The following is a 22877-nucleotide window of genomic DNA, read 5'->3' as shown; positions in this document are numbered from 1 at the left end:
AGGAAAACACCATCGAGGTATCCTCCACATATCGCGCAGTGCCTTACGGGACTCAAGAACCGTGAACGAGCACGTGATCAAAAAGCTCGATCCATTGATCTCATTTCCCTTTGCCGTTTGCTCCCCTCTCGGTGAGATGATCATACGTTACACCGCCACCGAAGTCTCCGATTACTCATTCCGACTGATTTCAAGCGCGGTGTCCGAACGGTTCGAAGTTCGATTGCCGTTCCGGATCTGCTCCAGTTTGATCGGTCGATTCGCTTTTTGCCGTAGCACTTTGTTTGTGGTTTCTCACGTGCAACCCGACGTATTGGGGAAAGATTTTTAATTAAATCACAATCAACCACCCAACCGCACAACGCAACTCGGAGCGGTCCACCATCGATCTCGTTTTTAACCCATCGTGTCAGAAGATTTCGACAATAGAGATTGAGGGATGTGAGAGAGAGAGAAAAAAAAGAGATACTGAGATACATAGAGAGAGACAGAGAGAGAGAGAGAGCACCTGATCTACCCATCGCCTGCCGAATGTTGGACACCCCCATGGTCGGTGTTGGGTCGGTATCTCCCCATAATGCACTCGATAGCAGCCACCCCGCTACGCGAGGGTAGATATCCAAAAAAATGTATCAGAAAAAGAGAAAAACCAAGCCGCTCCACACCCCACGTTGTGAGATAGCCGAAAAAGAGCGGCCGCCTCTGTGCGATGAAGGTGTACATGGAGCTGCCCAAAACGGAGCGAGTCGCACCGGCCACGGTACGTTGCGAGTTTCGCGGGTGCGCAGTTAGTTCAGATTCGGAGGGCAGCTGGCCCAGTTGTCGGTGTTGTCGTGTCGAATTGTTCGTAGCCATCGTCCATTGTAACGGTAGCCGTGTTCGGTGTGTCTCGTCGAATGTCAACCGCCGGTTCGCGGTTCGGTCGGTGTGGATACTAATTCATTGTCAAACTCGTGTGTCGTGTCATGTAGTACTATCAGGTTTGCTGTTCTGAGCAGAAGTGCGAGAATTATATCTTTCGTGTGTGCTTGTGTGGCAGCGTGTTAGACACCTGGATAACTACCATCGTAATCAACTAGGCTTTAGTGGTGTGAAGTTTGAGTGACATATCTAATCTAGATAAAATAAATCTTATTCATTGCCCTACCGAGGGTATTATGGACCACCATTCTGGACCTAATCGAAAACAGTTACTCATTAACGCTCACGTGATCGACAGCAGCGTTTAGCTACCTTCGGAGACATGCTATAACTGTCATCTTCCGGACGAGAAGTGTGTCAGTGAGCGATACACCTCACCGGTGATTACCGAGGGCGATATCTTGAGGCACGGCCCGTGGGTTTGATACCAAGATGCTAACCCACATTCATTGCACTACCAGTTGACTGCACCGGGTACCGCAGAACCAGGCCAGACCATAGCTCTAAGCATAAGCTTGTGAAATTCTGCTAACTGTACGGAAGTCCGGGTGGCTTCCACCGGGGTTGGTAAGCGACGGAATGCGCCAGCTGTTCAGTTGCTTATGTTAGCGCTCGTGAAGAATCAAAACATAGAACCCAAGGGATGAGAGGTAAAAACAGCCAAGAGGACGCATGCCTTTGATACCGACATTCTTGGTCATTGCTGATTGGAGCGCTTTTTAACCTGTTGCGGAAGCGTTGTGAGGTTGTTTGGAGAAAAAATAACGCTTCAGACCTCCTAGAATACATCAGTTCGTATCGTTAGGCCTTATAAAGCGGGAATGTGCTCACGGGAAGTGGGGTTCTCTTTCGCTAGATCAAGAAACAGCACCGCACGGGAACGGGGCAAAATGGCACAAAACGTAAACAGAAACCCAAAGTAAAAAACAAAAAAAAAAAAACAACAGCAACATAACCCTTTCACTGGTAGTGTCCAACGAGAGCGGTCGCAAAGCACGTTCGCAAACTGGGTGACGGTCGTCATTCAGTGTTGGCGCGCGCAGCACGAGCAGAACCGAAATTGGATTAAAAGTTGCCGCGTTTGCTTATGCAATCGCAACTGACCAAGTGGGTGTGTGTGTGTTTATGTTTATGTGGGGTTCGTTTGCAGTTCTGCGGAGCGTACGGTTTTCCGACGTGTTTTTCCAACCCTACGCACATTGTGCGTACGGGAATGCTCTTATACCGGTTTCCCGGTTTTGTTCTCTTTCGTCTACTGTACTATGGGAGAAAAGAACATTGAGGATTTTTAGCAGTAAGTCTGCTCTGATTAAATATTCAAATAGTTAGCTTATTAATTTATTAAGCTCATAATTTCAAGGAAGTCTTTTAATTTTGAATATTTTAGGGACATGTATCAACAATGTATGTAATGACAATTGTAAAGTAAAAAAGATGTTTTAAGAACATTTAGAGATATTATTGTGAACTTTTCTACTTGTGTTTTGTAATATAGAGGATTCCTAATTGTTGCAAAGCACATACTTTTTAAAACAAATCCAGAACTGCTGGAACCATTTTTGACCACCTCACGGATCTGCTGTGCGATCGTTTCGTTCTACCCGGCCCCGTTCGCAGTACGCGCAGGATGCGCAGCGTGGCGCCATTCGTACGTTTTCGGCTTTCGGCTAACACGCTCCGGGCCACTAGGTGCTCGGCTCAGTGGTTCATCTTGGCATCATTCACCGCTCGCCTACCGTGTCGACTAGAATCGTACCAAGTGTGTCCGCGTGCGCTCTCGCGCCTGTCTTGCGGTTGTTGCGTGTGTAGTGTACGCTTGTGTTTGTGTGATTGTGTTAGAAATTAAATCCTTCGCAAAAGGAGTCATCTTAATTATCGTCTCTTATCATAGTGCAAACTGACGCAGCAAGGCAGCTGTAGGAATAGCAAAAAAGGAGAAGAAGAAAGAAACACCTTTATCAGTGATAGCGTATATTGTGGTGGTTGTTTGTTTTATCTTGTGTGCTAGTGGAATGCAAACTGCCGTAGTGTGAGAATTGGTGTGTAAAAGATTTTAATTTCGCTGTCCGGCAAAGTGATTTTGGCGCATCCCCGTCATCCCGTGTCTCGTGGGCCTGGTTGGAGCTGGTCGGAAGAAAATGGAGTGCCGGTTTGCGTCACGCAGACTGTTTCGCTTTATCAAATATCATCAAACTGTTTTGAGTGTGCAATCGGCATACTGCCGCGGCACACTCTTCATTAGCGAAACGGTGTCGTGGATGGGAGTCGTTTTTTTCTATTTTACTTCGCATAGCAAACGAAACGATCCAGACCGGAGATCATCTATGAACAGGTTTCGGTGTTTTTTTTTTGGCTGAAGTCTAACGTTGATGTGTTTTTTTTGTATGTTGCTTAATCGTACCACATTCGGTGTCACTTTCGCAAAGTTCCTCTGGAGCAAGATTATCCCAACAATGCTGTCCACGTTTCGATCTTGTGATGTTAAAGAGCATGTATGTATGTGCGTGTGTTACATAAATGCGTACACACCAAATACAATGTAGTCTTTTTTCGTCTGAGCACGTACATATGACGTTAGGACTGGAACGAGACTCTATTCAAAACAATCGGATGGAATGGTTGAAATGTTTCACGCTTTGGTTACAGCTTTCAAGAACAAGACCTAGAACCTTAAGTCGCCAAAAGATAACGCAACCGTTAATGTTACACGGCATGGGTGTGTAATAAATAACACTTTTAAACATTCGCTTTGGCGATGTACATAACGTGCGCTAGTTAACATCGTTTGCTAGTAGGTGTTAGAGCGAAGGACATGTCCAGTGCTAATTTTAACCTTCTCGAAACACCAGTCCGTGTCTAAAGTTTACATGTATCTGTATACTTCACTTCGGTAGAAACATACAAAGGCAGGAGGCAGACGTTTTATCTCCCTACCAGTACCCTTGAAGTGGTGTTATCTTTTATGTCTCTTTAGCTGGCAAACAAGTATCTTTTGGGGTTGACACTTTGTAGCAGTTACTGTACAAGCAATGACTTTCCGGCATACGTTTAGCGCTGCGGTAGTAAATGAGAAATTAACTGTCATATTAGTGCCTATAGTAAAACTCTTCAGATGGTCATTTCCGGTTTCCATTGTTTTGCACAGGACCCTAAGAATTTGCAGTTTATTCTTATTAGCAGCTCCGACAGCGGACAGTCCTCCGCCCGGTGTCTAATCGAACGTAACCCGGTAGAAGGATTAGTGGCCAGTTCCTTTTCTCGCTAATCAGCTTTCTCGTGTAACGTGCGCCTCCAAGGTAAACCATGCGACCGGAGCCGTGGATCAGCCGTTAAACCGGCCCTATTCTATGACATTCGATGCTCAAAACTACCGGGGCACGACGTCCTCCAGTTGTCTGTAAATTAGATGTCAGACCAAGCGTTCGCCGAAAGCTGAACGGGGGATGGACGATGAAAAGCCTCATCAGTTACGGTCGCGAATTCGATTGGATTGCAGGAGCTTAATGAAAATAGGCGAAATGGGGGGTGAGTGAGACAAGGAAAAAGTCGTTAATGTCTAGTATGTGTATGTGTGTGTGTGTATGTGGGTTGTTTTCCCCTCTGCGGTTCCTCCCTTTTCTTTTTTCCTCCTGCCAAGCTCTATTCTATGCTCAAACTTTCGTTAAATTGGTTTCGATTACCTCAGGGGTTAGCGATGAAAATGAAGGAAAAAATGGAATTAGCTATGCCAAAACGATTTCGCGATACACCGTAGCAGTTGTTGTTTTTTTGTAAGAACCGATTTGTCCTCATGCATTAGATTCATTGCAGGGAGGCTAAATTCATGTTATAGCTAATTGCCGAAACGATTGTACCTGATGACCGAGACATCGATATTGGATGGTTGAAGTTTGATGGGACTCACCAATAGAGTGTCTTTTATGTGAGATGTGTAGAATGAAAAATGAGTATGTGGAATCTAACTTATTTCTTGGAGAGTACATTTAAGGGTGATCTTCGAGATGTTTTTTTTTAATTCCAGTTATCCAGAAGAAGATGCAAATGGTTCAAATTTCATTGGGCTCCAGGAAGCATAATCTTGCCCTTAAGTTGTGCCCGACTGCTACTTTGTCCAAATTTCCAGGTTTTCATTTAACAATTCTTTTGGAAAGCCCCTGCCAAAATGGAAACATAACAAACGTTACGAAAAACACCTCTTAGTTAATCCACGGTGACTTCGAAACGCCGAGAATTCATTTCACTCCCAATCAGGCTTGACGTGATTGCATTTTTCATTTCAAGCTTCCCGGATATTGATCATTACAATGGCCTCGAACCTCGAAAAGCGGGTTGCTGTGTGTAGTTCTTTGCCACCATTCCACACCACCCAAAAGCGTTCAGAGGTTGCCCGCGATGGGATTCTTGCACGAGACCACTCCCGAACGCGTTAAAAGAAGAAATCTCCTCCGGCGGGAAATCGAGAAACGCTTAACCGGCCAACTAATTACTGCTGCCCCCGTTGCCAGTCCTTTGCGGCGGCCCATCATTATCGCATCGGAAATCCGAACGCTTCACAAGGAACGGCAGCGCTCGTCTATCTAATGCTCAGCCCTCGTCGCTTGATGCTTTTTCGCTGTAAACTCTCTATTATGGTTCCCTTTTCTGTTCATCTTATTATTTGGGGCTTATAAATGCGCGTAGGTGCACACAAAGCGGGCCTACGGCTAGACGCCACATCCCGGGAGATGGGTATATGTTGTGCAGGATGATTCGTCGCTTTTTCAGTTTCTCTCGCAAAATCAATAGTATTAAATAGAGAAAAAAAAAGAAAATCTCATCACTCCGATCGAACATGTTTGAATTATTAATCATCTCCCTTTCATCGGGCCTTTATCCGGCCCGGGCCAAATAGAAACGCGATCAAGCTTCCATACACACTTTTTTACACTGTACTTAACTAAATTTACCTTTGATGAGAGCTTTGTTTCACTGTTGTCTGTGTGGATTCGTTGGCAAACTTAGGGGCATCCAAGTGGGAGGTTTATTTTTCCAAAGCCCCTGCCGCCCATTAATTCGAACCGTTTCGAGGCCAAACTCTCACCTGCTCCGTGGAGGTTGGATTTTTGGGTGCCAAGGTTGTGTGTGTTTTTGATGTTGGAACCCGATCGATCTTTCGAAGATTTAAAGTCTAATGGGTTTTGGCACAATGGTCGGTGTGACGGGGTTTGCGGAGTTACCGAAGCCTAGCATTAAATGCAGTTTAGCATCAGTCCCAAGCGTTTCAGCCTGTTAATGTACCTGTTGATGTACCTGTTGATGCTGTAGTAAATAGTGAAAATAGCATTTAATAATACCCGTGACCTTCTTTGACAGAGGTTTGGTATGAGTATGATTTCATTTGCAGCTATTTTTAGGTGTATCCGCCCGTACGCAAATCCTCTTCTCCCCGTCCGCAAGCTTTCAAACTTCAATTTGCAATTATTTAGAGTAACTGCATGAAACTCATTGCTTTGTGGTGTAATGCATTTGTTATGAAGCTGAATGAAAGTAGATTTAGCACACTTTTTCGAAGAAGCAGAATCAATAGAACATTAGCCAGAGGAAGCGATGAAGCGCAGCCGCTAACGGCAAACGAAAGCATCACTCAGCAAAGTGTTTCCAATTGCACCCCCTACGAACTGCCCATAAACAAAAAAAGAAAAAAACACTTACTTTTTGTTTTTGAATTGTACCAAATCAACCTACTGTTCGTAGAGAAATTACTTACAGTACATTATATATGCTGTATGGTACACGATTGACGCATTTCTCGGCAGCAGCTCCCGGAACTCGGAAAATCGTCCCAAACAACCAAGCAGCAAAAAAAATCAGTGCTAGAACGACAAAGAAAAAAGAAAAACTATTTAATTTTTACCACCCGACCAGATGTTTTTGAGCGTATCTGCGCGAATCCATCCCTAAAGCCGTCGGTTATGCGTGTGTTTTCATACCGCACTGTAGCATTCGTACTTTTGCCGATCGTGTTGCGTTCCCACACACAGGGAAATGTTCTTGCTGCGCACAAACCGTTCCCATCCAGCTCCGGGATGAGCGTTGGGAAAGCACAGCTGAAAATCAGGGATCGACCAATGCTTAGACATTGCATCATTAGTTGGGTGTTAGGGGGTAGGGATGCGTCGTAGAGTGTAATTGAACCGCTGGCATCTCATCACCGACCGTGCTTTGCTTTCATTCGTTTATTATGAGCACCGTAATGCGTCAACATGATTGTTTAATAATAACCGAACGAATTGCGGCCACGAGTGGTGGGGTTGGGTTTTCAATTTCACATTCCGCTACCAGGCAGTCTGAGGCAGTTCATTAATTTCTGAGCTCCGAAACCTTCAATGTACTGAATGTGTGAATGATGGTCTGTTTTCATTAGATTTTGGTAATTCTTGAAGAAAATACTGGTTAAGCAACTTAACTTAATTTTCAGTTAGTCGAATACTTAGTTTTCATTGGGAAGAATTTAATCTGAAAGATACAAGAACATATGCAGAATCTTTGCAGTAAAAAAACCTCAAAACTATCTCATTGCCATTCCATGTGTGTGTGTTATAACTATCCTTGTATAACATTGAACTTTTACACGAAACAAATTTGCGACGCTCCATATCACCGTCACGAAACGTTACTAACGCAAGTGATTCAAATTAAGATCACGGATCAATACACCCTATCTTTGGCAGCATGAGCTACCCTACGAATGCGGCTCAATCTCATCGATGCGAGGCCACACCAAACACAGGTGCATCATGTCAACGGAAACAAACCCAACCCAATCATTCAATGGAAGAATGGAATTTGGACGGAATTTCTGATACGCCCGCTGAGTCTGATGATGCGCCACCAGTTACGAATGCTGAAGAATTAATCATGCGGCTAGACACGTGGGGGATAACTAATGTATAGCGTTCACTTAAAAGCAGGTTAGCTTTTTTGTTGCCGAACATTAAGATGGATGGTTGGTTTAGACATATTTACGCAACCTCGAAACATTTGGTGAACTCTAAGCGATTGTGAGCGCTTTTGTAAACTGATGATCTGATTTCGTGTCTTCCAAACGATCGGGGACGGAGTAAAAACGGATCATCATCATAATCATGATGACGCGTAGAGAAATAAACATTGATCGATGTTATTCGCACCAAAAAAGGGAAAAGAACGCCAAACATCGTACGAATGTGACATGAGCACCATCAACCAGATAAGAGCGTAATGTTGAGTGTTTCAACGATGATTCGATTGGATTTGTCGTCGTGTACATCCATCAACACTTGAATCATGCTACGACACACATCGGTGATGCCGTTATGGAAAAACATTCTCCATGTCGTATTTTTAATTTTTTCGATGACTCGCATCTTACGGAACGGTACCAGGCAGTCACTGGACTAAATTGGAAAAATGGAAAAACTCTTTCAAGCAGGTCTATGAACACGCTAAAACCACTTTACTCACACTCCAACTCACAACCTTTTGAAGTAGAAGCACTTTTTTAAAGGGGTGGGCAAAGGAAAGCTAGAATAGTGATATTTTGTGACTAAAATGAATAAAACCTGTATTCTTGTTTTTTCTCTCTCTTCTTCCCGCACTTTAAAACTCGTGAACATTCACGCCATAGCACTTTCACAGGAGCGCCAGCGAACCGAATGCAGGGCAGAAGGTAAATGAAGCCGAACCGGGCGGGTTCTCCCAATGAGATATGCATACCATAAATCTGAAGATTTAAATCGCTGTTGAATACCCCCGGTTCCGTTTTCTGTTGCTCAATGCTAGGTTTTGTTCCTAGCAATACTAGCTTTGATGCGTTTCGTTAGCGCTAAAGTAGAGGAGAAAGCGGTCATTCGTTATGTTCTAACGTACAGAGCTGATCTCTATAAACAAAAAAAAACTTGGTAACACGAATGGAGCACGATTCTTCGTTTTCATGAGAACGAAGATCGCTGTACGACCGTGTTCCGCGTTTAAGCCGGATGATCTCCTGCTGTCAGACGCGGTGCATTCTTCGGTTGCTAGTGTTGTCAGCGACGATCTCACGCTATGCCCCAGTGCGAGACGAACCCATCAAACCTCACGTATTATCCCGATTTCTGAGAGTGTACATCGTCGGGGAGGTCGTACGACTCTCCCGCTCTGCGTAATTTGACATTCAGATTTAGCAGGCGCATTAGAATCACCCAACGCTCTGAGGAAACTCTGATTTTGGGAAGACATTAGACACACGCTCCACCAGTATTCAACTGGTGGTGGAGTGTGTGCGACGTCGCGTTCTCGATTCGTTCAGCTTCGTTAACCGATATTCTGTACTTGCCGGAACGCATCCCCTAAACCACCGTACCAATGGGTTATCAGCTAGAAATCATCCACATCTTGCTCTGTGTGGCGTTTGAAGTGTTCACGTACTGTGTGTTGTGCTTCAACCTGATACGCCACTACATTCAGCAGGGCCAGATACAGTACCAACTTCAACAGCAGCTCCAGAATCAGCTCCAGCTGAACGCTAACTGACCGGTGATCCATCATTATCCCGTACGTGGAGTTGCCTGTTTAGCTGTAGTAGCAGGGTCGAGTGCCTTCAAACGTAGCGGAGCACAGTTGGTTCTTTTTGAAACGTTCAGCTAGTGAGTGCTGTGCCAATGACTGAGTATAGGCGTCTTCTGATATTACCTAAGAGGTTACTTGGATGATCGTTAAGCATCTCAGCAACCACAGGAACATTCCACCCCGTGTTACGATAAGATCATTAGCGAGCGCACACCACCAGTGGCCATAATTATGGAATTTCAAACATTCCTCACCTGCAACGGTGGGGGCAGATTCGACTATATGAATTGTGGTTCAGTTTGGATGGAAACGAAAGGGGGCTTGTGAAAAGGGCGCTACAAACCCAGCATCGTTCACTCTTACGGTGGGGCAAGTGTTTTTTTTTCTAGTTGTTTCTTTTGACGAACCAAATTGAGTGTCAGCACTGGCAGCCAAAAATAACAGTTTTATTCGTGTGGCGGGAACCTCCAAGCAGTACCATTTTCAAGCTGCTATTTTCGTGGGACTCTTTGACCGGCGGATGAGTGAGACCTGTCCCACCCGCAGCCAGACCGCCCCAAAACCTGGTGTGCGTTATGGTGTGTAACGTGCTCTCGCCCTTGCGCACAAGTGACCCTCCGGTTGGAGCGTGCGCAGAAACAAAATAGTCCATCACGGCTTTATTCTCGACGCCGTGGCATTGCGCCCGACCGCCGACCGACACGGGACACAAATGTGTGAAACTATTGGCAGATTGTTGCGGATGGAGGTCACGCGGGTGGCATTTTGTGACAGTTTTACGGTACGCTACATTGCCGCCGTCCGGTACTGGCTAATTGGTAGTGGTCGGTGCTTTACAGTGTCCATTTTTCCACTCGATAGGATAGCGATCTGTTGCCGAATTCTCTGGCGGCTGTGAAGCAATAGTGCGATCGTGGATTATAATCGTGAGAAGATTAACGTTATGGTTTTTTTTTGGCGCGGTTGGCGCTGTTTTGATTGTGTTTGATGGGTTGCAGTAGATCTGCAAGAATTGATCATTCTTTAGCACTTTACACCTTGAAAGCTAATTATTTGTTTGTACTGTTGGGAACTGCTGGCCACAGTAAAATCCACGGTACCGCCTAGACATCATTGTACGAGATAGTGCTCCACCTTCAGATTGCCAAACTTACTGCCACAAACAATTTCACTTTCGTTTCATCAATCTTTTTCAACTGCTCTTTTAACTGCTGTGCCTCCCCTTTGAAATGTGTTTCATTTTCACAGACTTCCGTTGCGAAAATAAGACAAGGTGTGGGTATCGTTTATAATTTCGCTTTCATCTAGCGATGGATTATATCTTGTTATATTTTTTCGGTTATGCCAACGGTTTACGGCCGGCCCCTTTATTATATCTCCCCGGCAAGCGAGCAAAAGTCAACATCACCAAAGCTTACCGGCTGTCAGCATTATCAGTGAGGCAAATTATCGTACCTCGGCCCGACTGCGCAGCCTATGTATGTGCTAAATTAATCCATGGATCAGATACTTTCCATCTTTCAAAGTCGCAGTCGAACTACAACGCCTCAGTGCTTCGCCTGTTGTTGCTGTCTATTTTGCAGTTGACGATAAATCATTCGCAAATTTTACATTTTTTCCGACGATTGTTGGTGCCTGCGTGTGTCGTGTGGCCGAACATGTGCATCCAAAATCATTATCACACACTCGGAGTTTCGTATGTTGATTTTGTTCCTAATGGACAGGTCGGAGTCATTGTTGATGCATCGCTGAGTTCTACTGCGTTGCGCATATATTTGCGAACGTGTTGCTGGGATTTGGAAGCAACCGGTGAGACATGCCATTTTGCGCGTTTTTGTAGGATTTTTGTCTGCTTCTCTGCGTGTGTGATTCCGGCCGTTTTATTAGCACCCATCGTAATCCGACCCTCCAATCGAGCCCGACTGCTGCTCCAATCGACTGGGCCGACCATGTTTTCTAAAATAAAAACAGTGTGCTAGACGGATAAATAAAAGTGAAATTATTTCTTTAATTGATAGCCACTATCGCACCACAAACCGAGGAAGAAAACGTGCCAACGTGAACGGTACCTAAAGTTGGAAGAAAAATCTCTAGAAGAAAGAAGAAAAAGTGCGACAGAAAATGTGAAAAGCGGCACCGATCGCTGGTGGTATCTCCGCAAAGCTGCTCGAGCAGCGGTAGTGTCGGCGGTGTGGAAAACGAGCAGCAAGCAGTAGTGATAAGCGAACAAGTAGCGTATAGGAAAAGCAGTGAAAATGACGACGTTGTGAAAACGAACCCCCTCCTCCAATCCGTTTACTAGTGGAAGCGCGAAGTGAAAAGGAGCTTCCTTCACCTTTATATGCGTGTGTGTTTGTGAAGATCGGTTGTGAAGATGATGAAACGAAACTACGATGTGCAGCACGTGGCTGCGGCTGGCAGCCTGGCCGGCAGCAAGCACGGCAAGTCGTCGTCCAATCTGTTCGACAAGCTGAGCAAGCGCTACTCGGGCGTGATCGGTGCCCGGTTCCTGCGCAAAACGCCCGGCCGCAAGGGTGGCGTGGCGGAACCGCTGTCCGATAGCTACGACATGTGCGGCAACCGGTCGGATGACTTCCGGCCCGAGATCGGCGCACCGGTGCTTATCTCCAAGACGATGAAGTTCGATTTCGATACGGACTCGGAGGTGGAGCAGCTACCGCTGCCCAGTGTGCCAACGATCGGGGGGCGCGTGCGCTCGGTAGCGACACCGTCCACGTCAGAAGATAGCGAGAACGATGTGTTTGTGGATGCGAACAGCTCGCTGCCGAACTTTGGCGAGATCAAGTTTACCTTTCTGCCGGAAAGCAACAACAACTGTCGCAGCTTTCAGGACGAAAACGTGCGGCACAGCGGTGGTGGTCAGATGCTAGAGAAGAGTCGTTCCAAGTCGGCGCACAACCTGCATCTGCATCATGCCGGGTCGGAGATGCGGCTTTCGCTTGCGAAGGCACCATCGTTGAATATATCGGCCAGCACGGCCAACGGTGCCATCGTAACACCACTGTCCGTACCGAACAGTCCGGCGGTGGAGAGTATTTACGACTTTCCGCGCAGCACCCGGTCGGACGGGATCCGGAAGCCGCACGGTGATTCGTCGTACGATCTGACGCGCTCCCATCACGTGCTGAACGAGATCAGTCTGTCGCTGGTGAGCGATGACAGCCACCTGTACCAAAACCTGCCCAGCCCGGCCGATGCCCGGTACGATGTGCCACCGGCGTCGTCCGGGCGTCGGCGTCGCGATTCGTCCGCCTCTTCCAGCAACTCGACGCAGGAGGAGGAGTTCGATCTGAAGTCGGCCAGCTTTCAAAGCTTGGCCGATGCCGGCCCCGGTGCCAACCAGCTAGCGGTATCGATGGACGAGCTGGACGAGCTGACGCGCCAGATCAATCAGTCGACGGTGGGGCTGGGCACGCCGCTTCCGGACAGTGATGAGTACTGCGAGCATCGGAAGCAGCTACATCCGTCCGAGCGGCGGCTGACGCTGATGAAGAACCGAAGCGTGTCCGGCAAGCACCTGATCGACTTTGACCGGCGGAAGGCAAAGATCACAAAGAAGTGGAGCGGCTTCAAGAGCTGGATCGGGGAGGAGCAGGGCCGCATACGCGAGGTGGTGCAGAAGCATGCCGCTATGCAGCGGGTCGGCGTGGAGTCGTCCGGTACGGGCGGTAAGGCGGTGAAGCGCGCTAACAGCGATCTCACCGCGAGCGATCAAGATTCGCGGCAGGATGTCGAGGGGACGGTGGTGACGACACCGGAATCGAGTGTCGTGCAGCGGGATCGCACGCTATCGTCGGAGGACCGGGAAGGTGCACGGACGATGCACCGGAAGAGTGCCAACGCAGAGATACTGGAGGTAATGTTCGTGTCTTTTCATGCAGTTGTTACTGAGATTGTTGCTACGCAGGTGCACCACAATTCTTGGAATCGCGTGACGGCCTAAAATGGTGCTATCAGATAATTTTTTTTTTTTATTATTTTTATCTATTATTTTGATATTCTGATAAAATCTTAATTCCGTGATCATGCTTTATTTTATTGATAACGAGTTTGCACTCTTTGGGAAGTATACGGAATTCAAATTTCTTTGTAAGAAAACATGCTTCAAAGACCTACAACTTCAATGGGGAAATCAATACGCTTTATTGAATTATTTTTGCAGCGTTTTGTTTTGTTCACAAAAGCGTATGTTCCATCCATGTGAATAATGATGATTGATCGTCTTCATTATGTACATTAACACCTATCATCAGCAGCCTGCCCATATCCGCACTGTAGCGATCCCTTTAATTGCCAATGTTCACGCTTCTTTGCTCAGTAAAATCAAATCAATTAGTGAACCTACCGAAGAGCGACCCACTGTTGATCAACGACCGAAGATGATCGGTTTCAAACTGAAATTCCATTTTGCAACAGTTTTCACAACAGCCAACACCCCACCGTGTTCGACCGGTTCGGGCAGCAGGGGCAGATGGATCGATAGGATGATAAATTAATGATGTGTGTTTGTTAGAAAACCCGTTCCTTGAGCATACATCGACTGATCTGTTTACGGCGAAAGCAAGACCTTTGAGCATGAGGATGTATTCGCAATAGATAGTAAAATGTGTGTCACTGGTTCGGTTGACTTTTTGGAATATGATATGCACTCGTTTCTGTTATATTTCTGTTATATAGTATGCATAACTTGATTAAGTTTCCTGAATGATTGACATAGTTTTAGAAGTTTGTTGTGGTATTTGAAAAGTTAAAAAAAATCGCTCAACTGGAATACAAGTCGTAGAATGAAAAAGCATTAGTTTGTCCGATATAAGACATTTTTGTTCGTATGTGATACTACTCGAAAATGCAGGAATTATACAGGATTATCAAATTTATCAAGTTGCGAGTTGCGGATAGACAATCTTTGCTACGGGGGACCGATTCGAAAGGGAGTCATATTCGTCCGAATTTTGTAGGAGATTTATATGTTGCTCAATTAAGCTTATTTTGAAAATATTTTATACCATTTAGATTAATAGTAATGAGTTGCTGAAGGATAGTTGGTCCAATAGACATTTCATACAAAAATCTGCAAATTGTTTGAATATGATCTGTTTGCACTTGCAAATTAAATTTTTTATGTCATGTTTTCAATTATTTTGTAATGTTCAATTAAATGTTTCATTTCCACAATAATAATTCAAATATTTTTTTCAATACATCGAGCAAACTGAGGAAGAATGAACTTTAAATATTTATAATTCCTTTTTTATCGACGTATGGGACTAAAATGTCATGTTATTAGACCTACAAACAAAAATATTGATTGATTATTATTTATTTTATTATTATTTTAGCTCCACCAGCAATAAGCAACAGTTGATTTATAAAGAATCGGCTCAAACATCTTGTTTCAGTTTACATTCCATTAAGTTTACATTGTAAGGTAGATGTTATTAAGAGCTTATTAAGCGCTATTTATTGCACCCTATCTCAATGCTTGTTCCTGAGATTTCATAATACGTTTACAAGCCGGGAAGAAAAAAAAAGAAAGTTTTTTTTTCTCGTACCTATTTACACCAGCAAACCGGCAAAACGTCTCCCGCTCTGGGGCGTCCTTGAATCCGATACGGCTTAAGGTGCGCTTACCGGTTTGCTTCTTTCCGCGTTCGCCGGGACGAACGGGATTGGAGCGACGAGATAAATGTTGGTTGCTGGTCGGGCACTCAGCTCAGGAAAGTTGTCCCGGCACGCACGCACGCGGCAACTTTCGATCGAGGCGCGACATTTGGCGGATTCGTCCTGAAACGGGAACGGGGAAGCGAACAGCGAAACAGCTCGGATCAAGGCCATAAAACGACGGTGCAGCAGGTTCCATGGTTGGTTAGACTGTGTGTGAATTTGTTTTTTTTTTCCTTGCTCCACTCTTAAACGATCATTCGCACCGGAAAAAAGGTACTGTAGTGCGACGTTGTAGGGCCTTACGAGGGGGAAGTACCACGAATGTCACTAGGTGTGCGTGAGGATAGTGGTAGCTCTTGGTCGGTGAAATTCGTTCGTCCTATTTAAAACTGCTAACCTCAAAACCTTGCACGCGCGCGCGCTGAATGGGTTTAATTTTATTCTCGGTGTATATTGGACGCATATTTCTTGCTATAATTTGTCATTTCAAGCTCACCTGTTGTGTGTTTGTTGCACCCCGTTCGACAAAACTGCATCTCTGACGTCATCGCTTTCGCTGACTTGTAAATATACGATCGTGCTCGATTTTCAGTAAATACTTAAATTATTAAATCAAAGTACACAAAGCTAGTATTTGTTTGTAAAATTAAAAATTTAAAAGAATAACTTAAATAGTAAATGCAAAATTAACCGATTGTTTAAATTAATCAAAACCGCACAACATCAAAATCGCACAATCGAAATAAAAATGCATTGTTTGAATTGCAATGCAACCGGTTCTTGACAAAATTAACAGCTTCTTTTTTAGTTCCAATGTTAAGAGAACAGAACGCATGTTGAGCAAATCGAATCAGAACCGTTATGTTAATAGCTCCTTTTTCTCTTTTACCAACTGCCATACCAAGCTTAGCATCTCGATCGAGAGCAAAATAAAAAAAAATCATTGTTTATACTGCTTAACCCCTTTCTTTCGGTAATATTTAAGAAAACGATCGTTCATATTGTATATTATCCTCACAAATAAGATAACTGTAATTGTTTGCTGTGTTTTGCCGCTAATATCTTCTCTATTTGCTTTGGAGCAGGTTGGTCCGGTTCAAAATTCATCTATAATAGATGGCTTAGAAAAATATTAACTATAATTATACGTTGTGTAGATAATGTCTTAATGGTTAAGAATTCAGCTGAAATCCAATCGGACCCAAACCAATCCAAATTGAGTCATGAAACGAAACCTTTTCCCTCCACAATCGAAGCCGAAACGTATCACGTCGGATCGAATGTCGAAGTAATTTGTTTATCCCGTGCTACCGTGTAACGATGGCAATTTGTTATTTGTCTCACACACGCACTGGATGCACGTGCCGCCGTATTTGTGCTTAAAGATCACCAACCTTTGGAGCTGCGCGGCTTTCCACCCATGCCCATGGCTTGGCATTTGCCGTGTGCTGTATTCACATGTTTGTTGGACTTGTAATTGGTGGGACGGACTACACGGTTGTATCTTACTATCTGATTGTAAGAGGAGGGCGCATAATTTGTTACCGAGCGGAACAGGCCACCGGGAACGTCACAGGTTAAGTTATGATTTTCTTGCGATAGTTAATCGTTAGTATGTTACGGAGGCAATAACATATATTTGATAATTTGCCTTCATCGGAGTTTTTACATATTGTGATTTATTTTAAATTTCTAGACTAGTGTATTGCTGTGGGGCATAGAATTATGATTATGAAAAATATGATATTTTATTGATTTATTGAAGTTATCGCTTGGTTTGTAGCCCACCGCCACGCTTTATTCCATAATTTATATTACATTTATGCAAAATCCCAATATTATCAAAATGACATTACCCAACACCATCCAGAATAGTGTACTACGAAAATCAACATATACAGTGCATTAAATATGTGTTCATAATTTGAAGCAAAACTTGAAGTGTACACAAGAACACACATTTTAGCTTGTATGGATTTTGTACTCCTTGGTGTGACTGTTGGTTCATCATTACAATATTCTTCAATTTATTCATTATTGTTATTTATTTGTTTATTCAATATAACAGCTTTTAGCCATATTGCTACCACTTATCACGTAAATAAAGTTTGATATTGCAAGATATTTCTTTCTAGCTAGATTATCTGATGCCAGGCGTTATTTTTGTTCATTTATTGTTTAATCACTAGTTCAAATATTTTTTTATTTACTTAACATAAATTATTTTTCAAGCAATATAGCTGAAGCCATTTCTCTTGATAGAGTACAGTCGCGAACTCGAACGACTCAATAACATACCCGTCATGGGTTCAAGCCTAGAATGGACCGTTCCCCCGTAGCAAGGATTGACTATCCGACTGCGTGGTAATTAATTAAGTCTCGAAAGCCTGTACAGGCCGGCATGTCAACGTAGGACGGTTACACCAAATAGAAAAATAAGAAGAACTAAGAAGAATACTTGTACTAATATCAATAATATAAAGTTTTTAACCAATGTAACCTATGTTTTATACATAACAACAACAACACCAACAACATTGTGGAAAACAGAGAAATTGAACTAATTTTTACAACAGATCGGAATTAGTTATAAACTAAACGTCCACCTTAAGCGGCATTAATCTCCGCTTGCAATCACGAACCGATCGCCTTTAATTACCTCACAACCACCCCTGCTTGTGACGGTTTTCATCACATCGTTTCTCAACCTTTATCACCACGATGAAGGAAGTTTCACCGGGGCACGCCTGCAAGACAGGAAGTACGCTCGATCGGCTACACAAGTCGTCAATGCTCCGGCTACACATTTTCCCATTAGCGCGTTTCGATCGTGAAGGGAATTGTTATTATTAGTATTTGGTCGCTGATCAATTGGGTTCGATGTCTACCGCAGAGCATCGGCGTACGCGCTTGGAATGTAATGCAGCACACAAAGTGTCTCTTAAAGACCTCACCCAACTTGGAAACAGGAAGTCCAAAAACGCAAACCCAACGTATCAAGTATTGTGTGTTACGCTTTTCTACGCCACCGTCAGCTACAAATTCAATTTACCTGAGATGCGAAAGTATTCTCCTAATTAAAACGTTCGTTGCGGACGCTGTTCGGCGCGTCTCTCGTATCGAGTGTACACAGGAGGTAATTCGCCAATTGCAAACGGCGCCGGGAAGTGGTTCAATCTATACCCAACGCATTTGTAATCCGTCATCTTGTGAGCTTGTTATTGATTGTCGATAAAGCAACTCCAAACAAAAAGAAACAGACCCTCGCAACAAATCAGTCCCGGTAAAACATGTGCTTGAAAACGTGTTTCAGCGCATTCCACTAGCGTTTGCTGTGTTGCAGTGGCAGGAAATGAGCCTAATGAAAACCGAGCGATCGGTGACGATCCACTGCGCTGCTGGATAGATACTATCGGACGGCTAACGCGTGTAAGATGAAGCGACGAAGAGTCGCAGTCAAAACAAACTGTTACTACTTTCTTTCGCACAGGCATTTCTTTATCATTTCCTGATTTGATGGAAAAACATATCCATCCTTAATGGGTAAGGAAAAACCAGACTGGTTACATTCACGTATTTATTTACAACCCTTCAAACACCAGAGAGAAGATTAGATTGAATGGACCCACTGTCACCCTACGGACGCTGCAAACAAATCTGGTAATATGCCACTTATTAATGGCCGTAAACAACAGTCTCTGCAAAAACGAACCCTCCGAAACGTCATTTCGAGCCACCAGGATGCACTATGGTGCTGTGTGGAAGTGTGCAACTCTTCCACCGAGCCGGAAGCATCCGTTAATGGGAAAACATTGTCCAATTGCCGTCAACGCGGCGTTATTTAGGAGTGATTGAAACGGGACTTGTTTGGAGCTGCACAACCGGGGTTAATTTGAACGGAACCGGGTTCAGTTGCGGTGCACACTATTGACGACCCGGTTGACGGCGGTGACATTATTTGCCGGCTGGTAGTGCTTCTTTGGGTCTCCGCCATCAGCGTTACCAGTTTGATGCTACAGTGCTGCTCGTTTCGTACAGCCAGTGGTGCAATGGAAACCGGGTGCAAATATTACACGCTGTATCTGCGAGCGAAGGGTGTCTGGAGAGGGAGGAGGGATGTGTTGCATAACAATAAATGGCGACAAATTGTACAACTTGCTATGAAGAGGGCATTGGCTTAAAATGAACGCTTGAAATGGTTGGAATTATCATTAGAATGGATCTTAATTGTATCGGGGGTGTTTTTTCAACAGCTATTGTGGATGATTTTTTTGCTCTTGCCATTTAATATGCATCTTTTTATTGTATAATAAAATATGGTAACAAGTTTAGAACATCTAATCTGGTACTTCTCTTTAAAAAGTATATTTAGAAAAGCTTGAATTAAAAAAGACCAAAGTAATGAATAAATCAATATATGAAACCCAGTAACAGAATGACGAAACAAAATAAACTAAACAACAGAAAGTAATCAAATCAAGTGAATTAGATATTGGTTGACATTAGATATTAGTGAAAATTAGATATTGGTTTATTGTTGGGGTTTGTTGTATTACACAAATAATATTAAAATAACTAATTTAAACTTTTTTTTAAATAATTTTCTTGCAGGGACAAAATGGCTTCGAGGAAGTGCGCCGCTTCGTCAAGCAGGGTGGTGACTTTGGTAAGGATCTGGTAGCAATCCTGCACGAGCGCACCGAGATCGAGCAGCTGTACGCCAAATCCCTGTCCAAGATTGCCAACAAGCTGAACAAAGCGTGTCGCGACCTGCCCGGCACGATAGCCGAATCTTGGCGCTCCGTTTCGACCGAGCTGGAGGGGCGCAGTGAAGTGCACCGGCAGTTCTCCAACTCGCTGGCGGAGGAGGTGGTCAAACCGCTGAAGACAGTGATCGAAAATCAGCACAAAGCGCGCAAAACGATCGAAACCAACGTGGACAAATCGGCCCGCATACTGGCGGAGTGGCGGACGGCTGAGATAAAGGCGAAGAAGAACTCACACGGCGCGGCGCGCGAAAATGAGAAGCTGCAGGACGCTATGCTCGATGTGAAGTGAGTAGCGATTTGCGCCTTATTTATCAAGGGATTTATGTATATTTCATCAACCTAAAATTCGCGGTAAACTTTTTTCCCACTCTTCCAACAGGCTTCAGCGAACTCCCTCGATCGGACTGCTCCACAAGACAAGTGAGAAGGACGTGAAAGTGTCAGAGAAAGACAGCAGCAAGCTGGAGGGAAAGCGAAAGAAGGCCGAGGAGGCGGTCAAGAAGGCGGATGTAGAATATTACACGCTCTGCATCCGGGCAGAAAGGGCGCGTGTCGACTGGGAGATGTCGGTGCTGCGCGGCTCCTCCATGCTGCAAACGCTCGAAAGCCAACGGTTGGCCCAGTTCAAGACGTACGTCACCGATTACCTCAAACTGTCGGCCGAGATGAGCCCGCTGCTGACGAAAACGATCGACCGGCTCAGCCCGCAGGTCGCCATGTGTAGCGTGGCCAAGGATCTGGACGTGCTGAAGAACATCCGGCGGGCGACGGAAGGACCAAGTGAGCAGCTGCTGCCCGACTTCTACTGTGAACACACGACCCTCGCCATGAACCGGGAGCGACGAAAACAGTCGCTGGTGAAGCTGCTCCAGCTGATCCGGCAAGATTTGGACCGGGAGCGACGCTCGCGCAATGGGCTGAAGGGTTTCTCCCAGACGCTGGACAAGAACGGTGAAAGCAATCAGAACATTGCCGACAAGCTCTATCACGTAAGTGTGTTCAAGAAGGAGATTTAATTTGATTTGAAGGAGACTATTATCCAGTAATTACGAAACGTCAAAAATGAGAAATTTTGACTCCATTTTCCCCTAATGGGTCAAAATTTAACGCTGCAAGAGATATGCTTTTATTAATTACCAGACGGTTGAGCTCCCCCCAAACCATTATGTTATTTCTCGGTTTTGTTGGTTTTGCAAAACCAATATTTTATATCAATTATAGATTTATTCTAGTTTTGTGTTCCGTAATCAGATTTCAAACTTCATTCCTACTTCCTTCTTAAGCTAGAAGGAACTCGTTATCCCCATGAGAGTTACGTAATAAATGGATGTGCCCCTAACTTCGTTTATGTGTGATTAACCTTTTCTTTTTGCTTTGTTTTGCACAGATTCGATCGATGCTCACATATCTAGAAGGTGCGCGATATAAACTACAGTCAGCTCTTCTCGAACTCGATCACAAGCCACGTTCCAGCCATCCCTTAGCACAGCACATACAGGTAAGAGGCGTAGCTCTCAAACTTATTTCGAAGGTACACTAGATGTTAATGTCTTTCTTTTCTTCACACAATTGTAGATCACGCGAGATCGCACCGGCCTGCAAACAAGCGTACTGAAGGTTCCGTTATGGCTAAAGCACGAACAGGACGACCAAGAGGGTACGCAAGAGCCTGTAACAGCCAACGGACAAACGACAATTCTCAGTTCCGACGACAGCTCTGATCAGGGATGTTTGGACATTAAAAACGATACGCTCATCAAACACATCGTGCACAAGTACGCACGGAATGGATGCAACGGGGATGAAGGACAATATGTAAGTAATGCTGGAACAGGTATACAAATATTAAGAGGTCCTTAATGCATTCTTGAACGATTTTAGACAACAACTAAGGCTGGCAAATCGGTACATCAGGACGACCATCATCACGGTCCGGCCTGGGATCGAGGCGTTGCCGATGGAGTCTCCAACCAACCCGACTCCGATTTTGGTAAGTTTTGTAGAAATTCCACGCAGCAATAGTAGCACACCCGTTACACTTAATCTCACTCTCGCTCACTTGTAGATGAGTTCTCCTCCCAAGACGAAGACGAAGATCGTTGCTCGGTGGCACCGAAACAGATGCTCGAAAACGGTTGCCATCCGGCACTGGCGAACGGGGCGAGCCCAGCGTCCGTTGACCATCCGGACGCTGTTGCCGGCCAGCCGGTCATATTGGGCCGCTGCCGAGCCTTATTTAACTACACACCAAAGCTTTACGACGAGCTGGAGCTGCAGCCGGGCGATATTCTCGAAGTGCACATCAAGCAGGAGGACGGCTGGTGGCTCGGAGCGCTTCGCGGCCAGATTGGCATCTTTCCGGCAACGTACGTGGAGGAGATACCGTAGCGACATGCAGGCTGGTGCGGTGTAAATAGCTCGTGTTGTATTTGTAAAAGTGAAGCAGGAAAGCAGAGAACGCAATACGCATTATTGATTTTAACGAAGGCAGCGCAGTATGTGTACCATAGAGAAAGAATAGCTAATGTAGTATCATTGAAAGCAATCTCTCCTACTAGGAATATGGTTTAAAGGCGCAATCTAGTAACAGACTGGAGTGAGTAAAATATCTATCGAAGTGCGTGAATGGATCGAATGTATATAAGCGAAGGTTGTGGATAGAATGTTACGAGATATGACGAAACGCAAAGAAAACTATCAAACGCACACGGTTTCGCGAAGTACACGATAGGATGTTGAGAGGAAGTGAATAAAGTGAGTAAAAGATTTATATTTAAAATTCGGAAAAATATTATACTACTAAGTTGATAATATCATAATTTAATTATTAATTTCATAACATTTAAACATACATAAGAATTAGAGAATGTATTAGATTTCAGTTTCATCATGTGATACTTACCCATAACTATAATCGTCAATAGCTTTCTCAAT

General features: G+C 44.6%; 1 protein-coding gene across 10 annotated transcripts; it reads left to right on the top strand.

Annotated features, from left to right (window-relative positions):
• Positions 1–781: 781 nt before the first annotated feature.
• Positions 782–22713, top strand: LOC120954931 (uncharacterized). Of its 10 annotated transcripts, none has more exons than XM_049609273.1 (9): positions 959–980; positions 2813–2960; positions 11508–13366; positions 19786–20228; positions 20323–20932; positions 21331–21441; positions 21519–21758; positions 21825–21933; positions 22009–22713. In XM_049609273.1, the coding sequence occupies exons 3-9, from the start codon at positions 11864–11866 to the stop codon at positions 22329–22331; spliced, it is 3339 nt and encodes a 1112-aa protein (XP_049465230.1). In that variant the 5' UTR covers positions 959–980; positions 2813–2960; positions 11508–11863; the 3' UTR covers positions 22332–22713. The 10 variants fall into 10 exon arrangements, with proteins under 10 accessions (XP_049465234.1, XP_049465233.1, XP_049465231.1 ...); XM_049609275.1 differs by lacking the exon at positions 959–980 and adding an exon at positions 2560–2731; XM_049609277.1 differs by lacking the exons at positions 959–980; positions 2813–2960 and adding an exon at positions 782–882.
• Positions 22714–22877: the final 164 nt, after the last annotated feature.

The sequence above is a fragment of the Anopheles coluzzii genome, chromosome 3 (assembly GCF_943734685.1).
Source record: "Anopheles coluzzii chromosome 3, AcolN3, whole genome shotgun sequence".
Lineage (NCBI taxonomy): Eukaryota > Metazoa > Arthropoda > Insecta > Diptera > Culicidae > Anopheles > Anopheles coluzzii.
The sequence above is the reverse complement of the archived record's forward strand: the minus strand, read 5'-3'. Positions and strand labels throughout refer to the sequence as shown.